The sequence below is a fragment of the Apodemus sylvaticus genome, chromosome 10, assembly GCF_947179515.1.
Source record: "Apodemus sylvaticus chromosome 10, mApoSyl1.1, whole genome shotgun sequence".
Classification (NCBI taxonomy): Eukaryota; Metazoa; Chordata; class Mammalia; order Rodentia; family Muridae; genus Apodemus; species Apodemus sylvaticus.
In genome coordinates this window covers 48,291,759-48,309,470 of record NC_067481.1, presented here as the reverse complement: position 1 = coordinate 48,309,470, position 17,712 = coordinate 48,291,759, and the positions used below count along the sequence as shown (strand labels likewise).

The window sequence follows — 17,712 nt, the reverse complement described above, 5'->3', positions numbered from 1 at the left end:
GGCACGATTGTACAAGCCTATGTATAATATCAGCACTTGGAAGGTAGAGGTAAGAGGGTAGGGAATACCAGGTCAACCTCTGCTACATATCAAGTTCAAGGCCAGTGGTTTGAGCTACCAGATCTTCTATCAAAAAAAGCTGGGCATGGGGACTAGAGATGGCTCAGTGGTTAAGAACACTGGCTGCTCTTGCAACGGATCTAGGTGTGGCTCATAACCATTCATTAACTCCAGTTCCAGGTGATCTCAATGCCCTCTTCTGACCTCCTCAGGGACCAGACACAAGTATGGTACATATGCACGCAAGTGGGCAAACCAAGTGCACACATACAAAAATAAATGTCTTTAAAAAATAAAAGTTGGGCCTGAGGCTGGAGAGATGGCTCAGAAACTACTTTTCCAGAGGTTCTGAGTTCAATTCCCAGCAACCACATGGTGGCTCATAACCATCTTTAATGAGATCTGGTGCCCTCTTCTGGTCTTCAGGCATACATGCAGGAGACTGTTGTACACATAATAAATAAAAAAAAAAAAAAAAAAAAAAAAAATTAAAAAGAGTTGGGCCTGGTGGGTCATGCCTATAAGCCCAGTACTGTTTCAGGCAGGATGGTCATCCCATGACCAAGACCATCCTGAGACACATGAGACCATCTTAAGAAAGCAAAGACAAGCCATAAACCAGGCACAGTAACATACACCAGTACCCAGCTCCTTGGAAGGCTGAGGCAGAAGTGCCTGCGTCCAGCCTAGGCAAAACAAAACACAACACAGCCTCGCTCTGCTCCATGGCTCTTCCAAAGAATTTATTGACCTTATTTACATGGATTGCAAATAGTGAGGAGGCAGCAGGGGCCACATCTCAGACTTCTCTTCTCCAAATGGGAAATCAAGAGATGCCAGGGTCTCCCCATCCCGGGAGGAACCCAAGATACAGAGATGATTCCCACTGCCTCTTCTCCCTAGGGGTGCTGGTCCCAAGGGCTGCCTCCCCGGCTGAAGGCACAAACGCTGTGGTTAGGGATACCAAGGCAAGGCATGGATTCATTCCTGGACCAGGGGGGCCCATATAACTCCTTCCCTGGCCGGTCCCCCCTTCTCTCCTTTTTTCTGGTCCCACATTGGGAAGACCTGGCTGAATGGATACTAAAACCCCAGACCAAGCCCTGAAACTCCGAGGTCCTGGCCAGCGCTCCTGAGGCTGGAGTCCCAGTACCATCAGAACCCTCGATAGGAGCAGCTTCCTACCCAAGGGAGACAGAGCTAAGGAGAGTGTGGCTAGAAGCGGGCTGAGCGAAGACCCAGCCTGTTCATCTCCTGGAGCTTCCCGTCCGCGTATGAATCCAGAAGGCAGAGCTGGGGAGCGACAGAGCTTTTCCTTCTCCCCTTCTTGCTGGTTAGAACAGCATCTCCTGAATTTCAGGAATGAAGCCACTTCATGGCTTTGGAGATTCAGGAGCTGTACAATCCCAGACGGCAGGTCATGTGGGTACCCAGGGTCTGGGGCCTGCCTGGAAGAATCAGCTGAGAGATCAAGGATGAGGAGCTGGACCTGAGGTGTCATCTCACCCGGCCTCAGCCACCTCCAGGCTGGACCTAGGCCAGGAGGCGGATGATCCCATTGTCGGAACCCAGCAGGAGGTGGCGTTTCGTGGGCAGCAAAGCCAGACTAGTAAGTGTACCGCGGAAGTTCTCGGAACTGAGCTTCGTGGTGGCCTGAGAGGGAGGTTCAAGCAGGGAACAGACACCGATCTTGTTGGCGACAGTGCCAGTGACCACCTCGCTGCCATACAGGTCGAAGGTGTGGATTGGATCGGACGCTGACTTGTAGTGGTGCGTGGGTTTCTGCTCCAGCTCCTTCCAAACAGTCAAGGAATGGTCGGAAGAGGAGCTGACTAGCATGCTGCCCTCTACAGCCTGCAGAGAGTGGGAGGGACGGACAGCTTCAGTGGGGGCCTGGATAGCATCAAACTCCCAAACCATGCCAGGGTGCTTTTAATTTCCAAACTCAGGAGGCAGAGTTCACGGTTAGCCTGGCCTACATTCCAGGCCAGCTGATGTCTGAGTGAGAGACACAGCAAGACCCTGTCTTCCAGAGAAAAACTAAATATATTGGTATTAACAACCATCAGAGACTAGGTAAAATAGCACAATCCCATAAATCCAGCATTCAGAAAACAAGTCTGAAGCCAGTCTGGTCTACACAGCAAGCTACAGGCCACCTAGGGGTTCAGAGTGAGACCTTGTCTCAAAACAAGTAACAAATCAATCAAAACAAAAACAAAAACAAAACCCCTGTAACTATTACTGTCATTTAAGGACAGATTCTACTTCCGGACAGCCAAGGGGAAGATGGCTCAGAAGTACTTGTAACTCTTGCAAACGACACAGCCCCCACATGGTGTCTGCCATCCATCTATAACTCCAGTTCCAGGAGGAGCTGATCCTCACTTCTGACCCCTATTAGCACTGCATGAAGGTAGCGCATACACACACAAGCAGGCAAGACACCAAATCTATAAAGAAAACAAACAGTGGGGCATGCGTGGTACAGCACTACTTTAATCCCAGTACTTAGTAGGCAGAAGTAGGAGGATCTTTGTGAGTCTGAGGCCAGCCTGGTCTATACAATGAGTTCCAGGACAGCCAGGGCTAATAGAGAGATCCTAGCTCAAATGAATAAATAAATAAATAAATAAATAAATAAATAAATAAATAAATACCTCTTTTTAAACATTTTGTTTTTGTTTTTTCAAGACAGGGTTTCTCTGTGTAACCCTGGCTGTCCTGGAACTTGTTCTGTAGTCCAGGCTGGCCTCGAACTCAGAGATCCTCCTACCTCTGCTTCCTGAGTGTTTCAAGTGGTGGGGTGTGTACCATCACTCCTGGACCAATCTTTTTAAATTTTTAAGAAAATAAAAAAATGTCCCACAGACTCTGTAAGGTATTGTTACGTCCAATCTTCTAACACGTGAGGTGCAAGGTGCCACTGTCCTCTTTTAACATTGTAGCATTTATTTTTATTCATGTTCGTGTATGTGTGCAGGCCACATAAGGTTGTGTGTCCACAGAAGCCATGAAGGGTGTTGAATTCCCTGGAACCAGAGTCAGACAGTGCTGAGAACCAAGCTCAGGTCCTCTCAAAGAGCAGCTGGCACTGTCCTCACTTCCCGTGAGAAAAGAACTGGGGCTCAGGGAAGCCTCCAAGAGGTGGGACTGACACCCAGGATGACCCCAGAGCCACCCTGAGGCTTTCTTAGAATGTTGGAATTTAGAGACCCTGAGACCCAAGGTCCCCTGGGGTCCTCCTGGACATGGTGTATGGGGGGTAGGGGGAAGCAACCTGCCTTCCCTAGTAGCAACAGTGCATGTCCTTCGCCCCCGTCTGGACTGGGGAAGCGGGTTCCAGCTGCAGGGAGAAATCCTCCTCCAGGAAACTCTATTTCTCATCTCCCAGAACTTGCTGAGTTTACCCTGAGGCCTGTGACTGAATATAGGAGGCAGGAACATGATGCCCAGGCCTGGGCCTGTTCCTGCCCCCATCAGGGCTGCCCAGCAGGGGGCATGGACTCTGCTCAGTGGTCTCCAGGCAGTAAACAGCCTCCAGGCTGAGCTTTATTTAACCTGAACTGGGTCACGGACAGGGCGCGACCCCTGATCCTCCAAGCAAGACAAATATGGACAAGGGTTACTCATTAGAACATTGCTGTGGAGCATCAGGTCAGTTCCAGCCCTGATTCCTGCCCCTAGCCTGCCTCCAATGCAGCTGGCTTCTGAGCTGGCTTATGGGCGCCATTTTCCCAGTCATTGAACGTCCCCAAGTAGGTATAAGGGACACCAGCATAAACCTGTCCTCACTCAGGCCAGGCCCTAAGCAGAAATGAAAGGATGGAACCTCAGGCAGTCACCTTGATCTGTAGAATGTCCCCTTCATGGGCTGGCCAGCCCCGTAAAACCAGGCCCGTGCGGGTGTCCAGGAGCACCATGAAACCAGAGGAGAAGCCCGCCACAACACTGCGGCCGCTGGGGCTGACGGCCAAGGAGCGAACGAGACCAGGGTTCAGTCCTCCGCCCAGTCGGAACTCATGCTGCAGGAGGAAGGAGACTGCGTTCAAGTGCCAAGTGCCACCCATTGCCACCACCCACACTACTGCAGCCCACCCCATTCAGGCCCACCAAGCCAGCAGGCCAGACCCTCCCACTCCATCCCCATCCATGCCAGAGCCCCACCCACAGGGCAGCCACTGCAGTGTTCCTGGTGGAGTCCCCTCTGAGTGTCTTTCCTGACAGGTTCTGAGAGGCCCCCAGCACACAGGAACTGCACGCCTCCTGACCTGCAAGCCAGGCTTCCTGCAGTCCACAAAGCGCAGAGTGGAGTCAGAGCTGGCCATGGTGATGCTGGTGTGGGGGGCAGGCATGACAGCTACAGCAGTCAGGGGCACCCGGCTGTCTGAAGGATCCACTGTGCGAAGGGTCTTCCCTGAGAAAGGACACAGTACATTTGGGGATCTAGTGGCTGTCAAAGAGCCCTCACCACTTCAAGCCCCGACTCGCCCCACATCTGACCCTCAGAAAACAATTTCAGGGCTTCCTCATCTTGCTGCTTCCACAGTAAAGCCAAAGACCCACCCCCAAAACAATCTGCTCTCTTCATATATAGCATGCTCTAACCAGCTGCCACCTGGGTCTGCCCTGATGCTCCCCCAGTCAATATTTCTCTTTGCAATGACAGGTGACACTGTACAAGAAGCCAAAGCCATGCTTGTAGTCTTCTAAACTTTTGATTCTTACAGGCAGAAAGCAGATGCTTGCAGCAGCTGAGCCTCCTGCTGGTAAGTTGGGGGAGCAGATTCAAACTAGGGTCCCACAGATTCTAAACCCTGTTCTTCTGTCCTGCCTCACTAAATCTCCCCTGTCAAAATACGCCATTATGTTTCCCACTAGGTCCCGTTCCCAGAGCCCTGGCTAAAGCACAGTAAAGCAGGGGCAGAACAGGCCTCACCTGGGCCCGCTCACCTGTGAAGGGGTCCCAGACGTGCACTGCCCCGTCACAGCTCACCACATACTGCGGGGCCTCAAGCTGGCCCACGTAGAAGACACTTTTGCGGTGCTGGGCATAGATGAGGCGGGAAGCTGTCTCACTGGTCCCATCTCCATAGTTGTACAGCGGCCAGAGGCGCACAGTACGGTCCTTGCTGCCACTCAGGAAGAAGTCTTCGCTGCTCAGGGCGGCCACACATTTGACAGCCCCTGTGTGGCCTGGGAAGCTCTGCAGGCGGATCTGGTGGAAGTGGAAGTGGGAATCCTGCTGGCTCACACCAATCTCGTATTGCCAGTACGCCAGCCAGTTCCCGCTCAGCCCGTGGGCACTCCGAGGCAGCTCCCGCTTCAGTGCGTTGTCTTCACTCCTGCGGCTGAGGCCTCCGCTACCCACTCCAGAGATGGAGCCCAGTGGCCCGGGACTCTGGGGCTGAGAGTCAGGGATCTGGATGCGATTTCCAACCAGGACACTCCCAAAGGTCCCTGAGTGGCCATCGTCCTGGAGACAGCTCCCACCCTGAGGGTCCCATTCAGGGCCGGCACTAGCCATGGCGGGTTCCATGCTGGCTGGGTTTCGAGAGCTAGGACTCAGGCTTTCCAGATATAGCCCTGCCAGCTCCCCGACCAACTCGTGGTTGGGTATGATTTTCCGGATGATGTCACCTATAAGGGAGTGGGAAAAGTCCCAAGATCAGGGAAGATGGCAAGTAGCTGCTACCATCTACCCAGAGCTTAGAAACCACAGAAGCCAAGGCAAGACACTGACTGGGCTACTCTGGGTAATTAAGTCCTCATCTGTAAGCCTGTTTCCTTCCCGGAAAACAGCTTCCTTTATCAATACATAGACATGAGTGCTGTCTCTATAGAAATACACATATAAGTCAGGCACCATTGGAGCAATAGACACACAATGAAGAATAAGACAGATGTGTCCTGCCTCTTGGAACTTATAATTCTGTAGGAGCATAACATACCCAACCACAGGGCTGCCCATCCTATTCAGAGAGAAGCCCAGTACAGTGTCCATCCCATAAGGGAAGCCACAAAAACCAGCAAGCCATTCATTCCTTTGCAGGTAGCTTCTGGAGACCATCATATTCCCCTACATTCCGTTCCCCAGACATGAATGGCCAGCTCTTGAGCCTCTCCTGCTGGAAAACGTTCAGATTCTCTTTATAAGTCACTGTCCTGGTTAGTTGTTTTGTTTGTTTGTGTTGTTGTTGGTTTGAGGTTTTGGGGGTTTTTTTGTTTGTTTTTGTCAATTTGTCACCAGCTACAGTCATTTGAGAAGAGAGGCCCTCAATTGAGAAAATTCCCCTACCAGACTGGCCTATGGGAGAATTTTCTTAATTAGCAATTGATATGGGAGGGAGCCAATTTACAGTAGGCAGTGCCAACCCTGGGGGAGGAGGGAAGCAGAGGCAGGGGGAATCTATGAGTTTGAGGCCAGCCTGTTAACAGAGCGAGTGAGTTCCATGATAGCCAGGGATAAACAGAGAACCTGCTGGGGCACGGGGGAGCACCAGACTGAGCAAACCACAAGGAATAAAACAAAGTTCTTCCATGGCTTCTGCTTCAGCTCCTGCCCTGACTTCCTTCGGTGACCTGAGAGTTGTCAGATGAGTTGTCAGATGAAATAAACCCTTTCCTCCCCAAGTTGCTTTTGGTAATGATGTTCTATCATGATGTTCAATAGAAACCCTAACTAAGACAGATAATCACCATGGAAATTGGGCTCTAGGACCAAATCCGTTTGCTCTCATCCTAAAATTCTTATGTTTAAATCTAATGCTAGCTGAGTGTGGTAGTGCACGCCTGTAATCCCAGCACAGAGGAGGCAAATGCAGAGGCAGGAGGACGCTATGTATGAGGATGGCCAGGACTACACAGTAAGAATTCATCTTTAGGCCAGGCGGTGGTGGCGCACGCCTGTAATCCCAGCACTTTGGGAGGCAGAGGCAGGCAGATTTCTGAGTTTGAGGCCAGCCTGGTCTACAGAGTGAGTTCCAGGACAGCCAGGGCTACACAGAGAAACCCTGTCTCGAAAAAAACCAAATCCAAAAAACCAAAACAACAACAACAACAACAAAAGATTTCATCTTTAAAAACATAACCAAGCCAGGCAGTGGTGGCGCATGCCTTTAATCAAGGCGCTGGGAGGCAAAGGCAGATGAATCTCTGTGAGTTCAAAGCTAGCCTGGTCCACAGAGTGAGTTCCAGGACAGTCAGGCTACACAGAGAAACCCTGTCTAAGAAAACAAACAAAACCCACAAAAACAAAAACAAGATTTAGAGAGATAATTCATCAGGCAAGGAATCTGCTGCCAAGACTCATTACCCGAGTTCAGTCCACAGAACCAATGGTGATGAGTCAGAACTGACCCCCAAAATTATTCTTTCATCTCCACACGCATGCCATGGCATGCACACACCTACACTCACACAAAGGTCATTAAAAAAAAAAAAAAGACAAAGCCTGAGTGGTGCCAGCAGGAGACTGTGGGAGCCAGAGGAGCTGGGGTTAAAGGTCAGCCTGGGCTAAATGAGACCCTATGTTAAAAAAGAAGAAAAAAAGAAAGGAAGGAAGGAAGAAAGGAAGGGAGGGAGGGAGGGAGGGAGGATGGAAGGAAGGAGAATCCACTGCTTGCTGACTCTGGTGGTGAAAGCATCAGGCCCACCCCAGGGAAGAGATGTAGTCACCAACTCTGTGCAAAGGAACGTGATGGGCAATACCCAACAGGCAGGAGAAAGGTACGTAGATTGTGTACGCCATTTCCAGGGTGAAGACCTTCTGCAGCTCTTCCAGCAGGGTGGGGTCCACTGGCCGCCGCTGCCCATCCGAGAAGGTCGCCTCTGGCAATTGACCCTCAGTACAGCCCTTGGGATCCAGCTGTAGATCCTGCAGGTGGGTAGGAAGCCCACAGATTCAGTGGGTCCAGGGCCCCGGCCTGGTCTAGCCTGGCCAGCCCAGACGCAGCCTACCTGCTGCCGAAGATCATGCAGATGAGAAAAGACTTGAAAGAAGGTGGCCACCGGCTCGCTGAGGTGCTGCTGGACCATCTCCTGTCCGATGCGCAGGCAGATGAGAGCGATGAGACTGATGGTCTTCACACACAGGACGGTCCGGGCCTGGGCCCCACTTGGGAACCTGGAAACAAAGTGCCAGAGTTCTGAGACACTCCCTGAAGGACTTGACCAACTTCCCAGGAACTTCAAATAACAGGAGCTGTAAGGCTGATCAGTCCAGACCAAGGGAGGAAACTGAGGCAGAGGGAAACAGTGAGGCTTAGTCAGAGTTACAGGTAGGAGAGAACATGAACTTCTTTTTGTATAATTTTATGTGCATTGGGTGTTCTGTCTGCATGTATGTCTGTGGGCATGTTCGCAATTGCAGTGCCCACAGAGACAAAAAGAGGGTGGCGGGTCCCATAGAACTGCAGTTACAGACGGTTGGGAGCCACCACGTGGCTGCTGGATCCTCTTCAGCGTAACCAGTGCTCGTAAGCCCTGAGGTGCTCTTCCCAGCCCCCCATCTTTGCTTTTCTGAGGGGCTGGTACTCAAGCATAGCACCTCCTGCATGCTGGGAAAGTGTCCCATCCCCAAGACACACCCACAACCCAGAACCAGGACTCTCTTCTTTTTTTTTAAGACAGAGTCTCACTATGGAGCCTTAGCTAGCCTGGAGTTGTCTCTGTAGACCAGGCTAGCCTTGGACTCACAGAAACTTGCCCTCCTCTGGGTGCTACAATTAAAGGCCTGTGCCACTACACCCAACCATGACTTAGGCTGGGATTATCTCCTTTCCCCTGAGCTTCCTAGCCCCTCCTGGGGGCCTCTCAGGCAGGCGGCCCACCCAGGCAGCAGGGGCCTACCTACCCTGTGACGAAGGAGGTAAGGAAGCTGAGCACGGGCAGCAAGACCTCGTGACTAATGCGGGGCAGGATGTCCATGAGGGTCGTGTCGGAGAGGTAGACGATGATTTTCTGAGTCAGCGTCACTGCCGCTAGCAGCCCGGCCTCCTTGCGGCTGTTCAGTCGGCTGGGGCTTGAGTTGTTCCCCGGGGCTACCTAGGACCATAGACTAGATGAGGGAGAGACAGGCCACCCCACAGACCTCCTGGAACCCCAGAGGACTGGGGACAGTCCTTGGGTCCTTGGCCTCCCAATCCGGGGCTTGAGGAACCAGCAACTGACCAGGTAGCTGATGTAGGGCAGGTACTGGTAGGTAAGGACGGGTTCTCCATATAGGTGGGCAATGTGGAGGAGACAGCTGAGCACTGGCCCCGACACGATGTCACCTAGGACTGGCCTCTTCTGGTAGATGTTGCCGGCGCTCAGTGGCGGGCTGTCATCACTGCTGACGGTGAACTGCTGCCGAGTGGGCCCTGCCAAGGAAGGACCGGCAGGCAGCGTTGAGAAGCTAGTGGAGGGCAGGAGGGAGGTCTGCCTGCTGAGATAGTGGGGCGGCTTCTATTCACTCAATACTGGGCTCTTCCCCACTCTTAGCCCAAGAAAAGAAGCTTACTGGGTGAGACCCAGGACCTGCGCAGGAAGTGGTGGAAATCAGGGAAAGGGTCGCCTGGAGAGTGCTAAGGATGGGCAGAAACCTGGGTGGGGAACTAGTCTCCAGCACTAACCACAGACCTTACCAACATAACAAGACGTCAGCAGGCGCAGCAGGTTCCGGGCGACGTGACGAGATGCTACTGTGGGGCCGAGCCTGGCCGCCAGCCAGCGGACCATCCTGCAGGCTGTATCTGCAGGGCAGGAAGCGGTCAGATAACTCACCCTTTCCACCCCGCCCTATACACCCGGCCGTAACCAGCCAACTCTGGCTGTGGTTCTGCTAGTGAACCTGACCATACTGGGCCATGGTCGCGGTCCCCAGCCAATGACCCATGGGAACTGGCTCCTCAGGCAGGACCTGCAGGAAGGCCATCCTTGCAGCAATGCTCCCAAGTCTTACATACAGGCTCGTCCCTGGCTACTGCCCTTCCGGCCTCTCTTAAGAAAAGCATTTTAGCCTTTCCCTGATGGAAACACGAGAGCCTCAGAGAGCCTCAGAGTCGCACGCACGCTGTTCCCTGTCTTTCCAGACTCTTCCCACTTCGCACCCAACTGTTATTGCCAGTTCTGGCTCCATTTACACCACAACCACCACTTGCTTTTATTTCTTAATTCTTTTTCTGGGGGCTAGAGATAAGACACCCAGGGCCTCACATACACTAGACAAGTGCTCTACCACTAATCTCCACTTCCAGCCCAAGGTGTGACTTTTAAAGGCGCTTTCTGACTCCTGAGGGCTAACTCTAAGCCCCATGTTCTGCTCACACACAGCACCACCGTGTTATACTGTCAGACCATGGCTGTGAGCTCTGTGTGTGAGTGCTACAGTGAATCTGCTCAGACCCATGCCCAGCACGAACAACCCTGAAGGAAAAGCAGCAGACCCATGTCCCCAGCCCAAGGGCTCACCAAGGAGGATCTTTTGTTCTTTGCCTTCTGTCTGCTCCGTCAGGGGCTCCTCTTCCTCTTCCCTGTCTCTCCTGTCACCAGGAGCCACCACCGTCTCCATGGACAGCATCGTGTCAGACAGAGTGAGCTCGGATGTGCCTGTGACTTCATCCTGCTCTTCCTCCTCCAACACCACACAACCTTCCTCCTCCTCCTCTTCCTCAGAGCCTTCACTCTGCTTCAAGTCCTGGCTGCTGTCCCCTGACTTCACGCTGTTCTTGTCCGCAGGGGCACCGCCATCATCCGCACCCCTCTCCTCGCCCTGTGAGGCTTCGCTGGTGCTGCTCTTGTCACTCAGCTGGCCCAGGCTCACAGCCTCAGCCTCCTGGGGCTGTGGAGATTCAGCCACGTAGAGTCCAGCTTGGAAGTCCTCTGTATCTGGCAGGTCGGCCTGGTCATGGAAGCTGACGCCTGACCTGTAGTCTGGGAGCCCCAGCCCTGAGGAAGCAGCCGGCTGCCCATCCATCTGAATCTCCTCCCCAAAGGCACAGGAGCCAGGCCCTGACACCGGGAGCTCGTTCTCCTCATCCTCAGTGGTCCCAACCAGGCCTTTGCCCTCCTCCTGGGAGGCCTCCACCCCAGCCAGTACCTGTAGTACATGGGGCAGCAGGTGGACGAGGAAGGCCTGCAAACCCAACCGCACCACCAACTGGGCCACAAAACAGTCAGTGTACAGGTAGAAGCGGCCATGCAGGCGGCAGGGGCTCTCATAGGCACCAATGAGAGGCTTCAGGAGGTACTTATTGGCATTTTTGGGGCCCAGGGCCTTGGCAACAGGTTCAAATAGGTACCACGCTGTGTACACAGCCGTGTGCTCCTCAGACATGAGCGACAGCACAAAAGGCAGGAGGATCTCCAAGCCCTCAGGAGTGATGTCATTTAACACTGCACCCAGCTGCTGCCACAAAGCAAACACCAGCTCCCGTCCCTGGCCCTCATCCTCCACGCGCCGGGCCTGATATAAAAGAATGAACTTGTGCAGTGCTGGGAAGTATGGCGGGAAGGGGACCACAGAGCTAAAGGGGCTGAGGAGCTGGGCTGGGCTGGGTGGGGGCAATCCCTGGGAAACAGGCCTGTACTCAAACAGTGGGTCTAGCTTGCCCTTCTTCACCACCATGGGAGTTTTGGATCCACTCAGCTGCAGGAGTGTGTCCAGCACAGGCTGCAGAGACACAGGGATGTCCTTGGAATGGCGTGTACAGAGACCCCTAACAGCCTCAGAGCGCACCCACAAAGGTGCATCAGGCTGCAGTATCCGGACCCTGGTGGCAAACACCATCTCAGCCAACAGGACACCCAGTGCCTGCATGTCTCGATGGAAGAGGCTCTGGAGGTGCACAGGTGGTGGGCCTTGAGGCTGTTCAGGTTCCTCCAACTGGCTTCCTAGGCCTTTGGCCAAGAAGTTACCCACTTTCTCCAGCTCTTCCAAGGCCTGTATGGGACTGAAGCCCTCTGGAAGAACAATCTTGCCCTCATCGCCCTCCCCAGGGTCCAGCCCAGCAGCTTTGGTCCTGCGGCCTGGTCGAGACCCCGAGGGTGCAGAAAAAGACAACAGGCCAGGTGAGGCTTGACTGGAGGAAGAGCCTGGCTGGTCACCTGCTTTCCCAGGGAGGGAGATGGAATCCAGAGCTTCCGTAGCCTGTTCTAAATCATCTTCCCCTGTCATGGGCCTATCTCTAGTCCAGCCGGTCTCACATGAAGTGGCCTCTACAACAAGCCTGCCCGCACCATTTATAAGTTGCCCTGAAACATCCTCCTGGCCTGTGGCCTCCTGAACAGGCTGGACCAACAGCCGGGGAATGAGTGGAGGCTCAGGGGCCAGGGCAGGAGCCCCAGCCAGGCGTTGTGGGTGTGGCTGATCAAATAGCTGTACTACGCCATAGCTGGTCAGGTGGGTGTGGGCATCCACCAGGTGCAGACACACGTTCTTCTCCTTCACAGCTTCTTTGCCCTGGAGTTTGTAGCCAAAAGTAAGGTCAATCCAGTGATGCAGGTCTTGGGACACCTCCCAGCTCTCCAGCAGGGCTCTATGGGCAGCCACGAATTCCTGGTTAGAACTGCACCAGGCCGGCACATCCAGGTCAGGCATATCAGGGTGGATAGAGCAAAAGATAGAGGGGTCCGTGTAGAATTCGGGTATGCACTCGTCCGGCGTCCAGGTCTGCATCCGCTCCATGGTGGCGGGGTACTCATGGGGCTCCCACTGTGCTCGGACGTGTCCACAGAGCACTGAGCGAGGTGTGCGGCGGGCCTTGTACACATAGTACGTGATGTCAGAGAGCACATCAGAGATGTGGTGAGGAACGTGGGGTGGCTCCCCGCTTCCTGCACCTCCTGCTACAAATGCCTGCCTGGTCATCTCATAGGTGAAGTCCAACTGCTTATCTCCCTTGTTGAGGCGGAATTTGGATTTACGAAGGTCTCGGAAGCGCCCATAAGGTGTGGTAAAGTCCACCACCCAAGGCAGCACTGGATGGTAGTTGGGATCTCCCTGCCGTCGACCTGCCAAACGATTCAGCTGCATGAGGTAGTGGAAGTTGCTGATGCGGCCATGGACCCAATCTAGCACAAGGCCCTGAAGTTCTTTCCGGCAGGTGGGACACCCGGGTCTCCCTTCCCCCTCCTTTTCAGACTTAACACCTGTCCTATTTTTCTCTTCAGGGACCTCCTGGTTCTCATCCTCAGAAGGCATCTCGTAAGCACTCAGGTCCAGCCGGAGCTCACTGCATAGCTTCTCATCTACGGCAATGTGGTGCAAAGACAGAGCCCCACAAGCCAGCCCCTGGCGGTGACAAGCATCCATGGCTCTCAGAACGCGGAAGAGAATGAAAAGCACCTTGGCTTGGCTGTTGGTCAGCTTGGCAGGGCTGAAGGTAACTACATCATGCAGGGAGAATTGCACATAAGGGTGTATTACATAGAGCATCTCGGGTGACTCCAGCAGAGCCTCAGCTCGCAAAAGGCTGGGGCAGGCAGGGCTGCCCCGAGAGGGGCAGGACCCATCCCTGATATTTGATAGACACTGGGTGGATTCACCCACTGGCAGGAAGGTGCACCCATAGACCCTCTGTAAAGCTTGTCTTATTGCGTCTAGGGCAGGTATAGCTGAGGGGGCAGTGCTGTGGCTGTAGGGCTGCCCATAAGTGTGGTATGCATGGCGCCACAGGTTCCGGTAATTCTGGGCAGCCACCTCCTGCATGAAGTGAGTGAGAGTTTCGGGGCTACAGGACCCCTCCTCAGAGGGCAAGACTCCTCCCAGCGGGTAGGACAGTCTCCGTTTCCGCAGCCCGTGCACCTCCACTCGTGTCCAGCCTGGGGGCAGCCTCTGTACCGAACGTTGCAGTAAAGTCCTGACTTCCGCTTCAGCCAGGCCCTCGGTCCGGGGGCAGGGTCCCAGCCGGCGCTCCCGGAGACTAGCCAGCCAACGCGTGGACACTAGGGCCACCACGTGGGTGCCCCCCGGCGCCAGGACCAGCTGCCGGGCATCGATGTTCAGATCTTTCTCCACGCTCCGGAGCAGCTCCTCCATGTCAGGTCCTGAGGAAGGGGACCAGCCCTCGGCCCCTGCTTTAAGAACCACTTTCCGCCTTCTGCTCCCCTGGGCCATTTGGTCCTGGCCGCCTGGGGGCAGCGCAAGGCTGAGCCTGGTCACGGCCCTCCTCGCAGTGGCTTCCGGGGTGCCAGGCTGGGAAGACTGGAATGGGCGAGGAGCGGGGGGTGGGGTGCAGGTGACTGAGCAAACCAGCGACAAAGGAGAGAAGGCGTGGGGTGTTCTTACCCCTCCGAAGGGTCCTGCGCTTCAGGGCGCAGCAGGGCGGGGAGCGCGAAGCGCCAACGCTGAGCTCCACCGTGACGGGTCAGCTGATGCGGGTCATGTGATCTCCCAGACACGGAAACAACCGCACGTGTCTCTCAAGGGCTGGGCGAGATCCCGCCTCTTGCTCCTGTCCCCACCCCTGCTGAAGAGCCAAGGCGCCTCTCTCCTGCTGCCCTCAGGGGGCTTCGTCCCAGGCTCCTTTGGTTCGGGGGCTACCTGGGCAAACCAACCACCCTTAGGTGCAGAGGAAGGCCATCCTGAACAGGCCACTGAACCTCTCTCCCCTCTCTGATTTCTCCTGTAGGCTCTGTGCCGCACGGATCTAGTGAGGCTCATCTCAGTAATGTCAGCTCTTTAGCCAAGTGTCAGCTCTGCCAGCAGCAGAACCAAGCCTTTAGCCATACACCCTCTCAATGCCCCTATGCTCTGCAAACCAAGGAGTTTAATTTTTCCAAAGCACTTGGTTAATAACTTGCCACTTGGCACACAATGTTCTGGGAAGTAGAGAAGTGGCCCAGGCACAGAAGCCTGGCATTCTTAAAAGGAAATAGTCTCCTGAGAGTTCCTGTTGAAAATGTAGATGGCAGAGCACCAGTCAGCGTGGTCACAGCCTTGCAGATGCTACTATGGCTCTAGGCAAGGTGTGGCACAGAACAGAGAACAGAAACCAGAGAGCCTGTGCTCAAACTGCGGATCTCCTGACAAAGGTTTTGGTTCCAGTTCATATACAGACTAGACCGACAAGCAATAAAACCACTTGTGTGCTCGGGTATATTCATGTGTGCACGTTTGTGTGCAGGTGCATGCATGCGTGCATATGTGGTGTGTGTGTGTGTGTGTGTGTGTGTGTGTGTGTGTGTGTGTGTGTTGAGTCTCCTACCTAAGAGTTTGGTGCTGAGGTTCAGGCCTTTAAAAGCAGGGTTAGGGAAAAGGGAAGAGAGATAATTCAGCGGTTAAGAAAACTTCTGCTCCAGGAGATCTTACATCTGGTTTCCACAAGCACCCACACACCCATACATATACACATATAAAAATGAAATCAGTTTTAAAACTTAAAATCCAAGTCAGGCAGTGGTGGTGCACACCTTTAATCCCAATACTTGGGAGACAGAGACAGGCAGATTCCTGAGTTTGAGCCTAGCCTGGTCTACAGAATGAGTCCCAGGACAGCCAGGGCTACACAGAAAAACTGTCTTGAAACCCGCCCCCCCCCCCCCAAAAAAAAACCTTAAAGTCCAGGTGTGGTGATACATAACTCTATTCCCAGCATTTGCAAGGCAGAAACAGGCAGATCTCTCTTAGTTCCAGACCAGGAAAGGCTATGTGGTAAGACCCTATCTCAAAATGAATAAGACAGATCAGGCAGAGAGAATCATTGCAAGTTCAAAGCCAGTGTAGTTAAGGTAATGCCATCCAGGGCTACACAAGACCTAACTCAAAAGAGAAAGAGAGAGAGAAGGAATAAAGAAAGACTGCCCAGAGATAAGACAACAAGGGTTTAGATACGACAGATTCCATCTGTTTCTTCTTCAAGGACTGCTGGAGTCCCAGATGTACTCGATCACATGACCTTACATGTGGTAACTTCCCCCTCTATGGAGTGTTTACCAGGAGCCAGCCACCTGCCAAGAGTTTCACATATCTGTTTCATTTCATTCTCTCTGTCTCAGTCTCCCTCTCTCTGGCTTGTTTGTTCTTTTGCTGTTCTCACTGTGTGAGACAGTGCATTTGTGTGGGTGGGTGGCTGCAGGCATGCCCTGGCACACGCATGGCGCTCAGAGGACAACTTTGGAAAGTTGATTTTTCTTTCCTTACACCATGGGACCAGGGAATCAAACTCAGGCTTGTGCAGCAAGCTCTTTTACCTGATGGATCATTTCACCAACTCGAGTTCAGGGAATCTTCTGAGGTTACTATTGCAAGCAATGTGCCACGATATCCAGCTTGACACTGTGGCTTTACAAAGCTATTTCTAAACCTGTCATGGTGGCTCAAACCCATAACCCCCACAGGAGGCAGAAGCCTGATTTACACATTGAATTCTAGGACAGCCAAGACAACATCATACCATGACACAAAACATCAAAGCAGAACAAAATTAGGAGCTATTTTCACACCTATTTTAGAATGAGGAACCTCCTTTGGTAAACTTTTTAAAGATCTCAAAAGAAAACTTGAATGCCACCCCAGGCAGTAGTGGCACACACCTTTAATCCCAGCACTTGGGAGGCAGAGGCAGGCAGATTTCTGAGTTCAAGGCCAGCCTGGTCTACAGAGTGAGTTCCAGGACAGCCAGGGCTACACAGAGAAACCCTGTTTTGAAAAAAGAAAGTTGAATGCCACCGGGCAGTGGTGGCACATGCCTGTAATACCAGCACTCTGGGAGGCAGAGGCAGGCGGATCTCTGAGTTCAAGGCCAGCCTGGTCTACAGAGTGAGTTCCAGTATAGCCAGGGCTATACAGAGAAACCCAGAAACCCTGTCTTGAAAAAAACCAAATCCAAAAATAAAAAAAAAAGAAAGAAAGAAACAAACAAACAAACAAACAAACTTGAGTGCCAGACTGCAGTGGAGCATGCCCTTAGCCCAACACTCTAGAGGCAAAGGTACACAGACCTCTGGGCTTCAAGGCCAGCCTGGTGTACAGAGCTAGTTCCAGGATAGCCAAGGCTACACAGAGAAACCTATCTCAGAAAAACAAAGAAGAAAGAGGAAGAAGAGAAAGAGGAGGAAGGAAGGAAGAGGGAGAAGGAAGTGGAGAAGGAGGAAGAGGAGAACCACCTGAACCATGATTCAAATCCAGGCCAATTTTTAAAAACCAGTTCTTCTAATCCCACTTGGGATTATAGCTCCTTAGTTTGTTTTGCTTTGCTGTTTTGTGACATGGTATGATATCGTCTTGGCTGTTCTAGAACTCAATGTGTAAATCAGGCTGGCCTTGAACTTGCTTCTGCCTATTGCTGGGATGATATACGGGTGGTGTAAACCTCCACTTGGGAGGTGGAGGTAGGAGGATTAGAAATTCAAAGTCACCCTTGACTACGTGGTAAATCTGAGGACCAACCCGGGCTACATGATACCCTATCTCAAAAAAATAAATAAATGTATCATTTTTTGATTCCTGACTGCAGATAGTGGGACTGGTTGTTTTAAGTTTATGCTGCTAGGACTTCCCTGCTATGATGAACTGTGTCATCTATTCCAGGTTAGCCCAAAACTTCTATGTAGATGAAGATGACCCTGAACTTCAGATTCTTCTGTCTTCTCCCCTTGTGCTGGGATTACAGTCATTCATAGGTTGAGCATCATGACATGTGACTTCACCAATGACTTTAACAAAAATGT

The 17,712-nt window shown here is 52.8% G+C and overlaps 1 protein-coding gene across 2 annotated transcripts; it reads right to left on the bottom strand.

Moving 5' to 3' along the window:
• Positions 1-777: 777 nt before the first annotated feature.
• On the bottom strand, positions 778-14,436 carry Wdr81 (WD repeat domain 81). 2 transcript variants are annotated; one of them, XM_052195450.1, is made up of 10 exons: positions 10,513-14,433; positions 9,687-9,794; positions 9,232-9,422; positions 8,915-9,105; positions 8,020-8,185; positions 7,771-7,936; positions 5,014-5,700; positions 4,332-4,477; positions 3,906-4,085; positions 778-1,914 (listed from the first exon to the last, which is right to left on the bottom strand). In XM_052195450.1, exons 1-10 carry the CDS (start codon positions 14,156-14,158, stop codon positions 1,594-1,596), a joined length of 5,802 nt encoding a protein of 1,933 aa, XP_052051410.1. In that variant the 5' UTR covers positions 14,159-14,433; the 3' UTR covers positions 778-1,593. The 2 variants fall into 2 exon arrangements, with proteins under 2 accessions (XP_052051410.1, XP_052051411.1); XM_052195451.1 differs by lacking the exons at positions 778-1,914; positions 3,906-4,085 and having other exon boundaries at positions 4,338-4,477; positions 5,000-5,700; positions 10,513-14,436.
• Positions 14,437-17,712: the final 3,276 nt, after the last annotated feature.

Coding starts and splice junctions, on each gene's coding strand:
- Wdr81 (XM_052195450.1), bottom strand. CDS start 14,158: ATGGCCCAGGGGAGCAGAAGGCGGAAAGTGGTTCTTAAAGCAGGGGCC. Junction 9,795..10,512: donor AGAACAAAAGATCCTCCTTG/GTGAGCCCTTGG, acceptor CCTGCCCTGCAG/ATACAGCCTGCAGGATGGTC. Junction 8,186..8,914: donor CTTACCTCCTTCGTCACAGG/GTAGGTAGGCCC, acceptor CTTTGTTTCCAG/GTTCCCAAGTGGGGCCCAGG.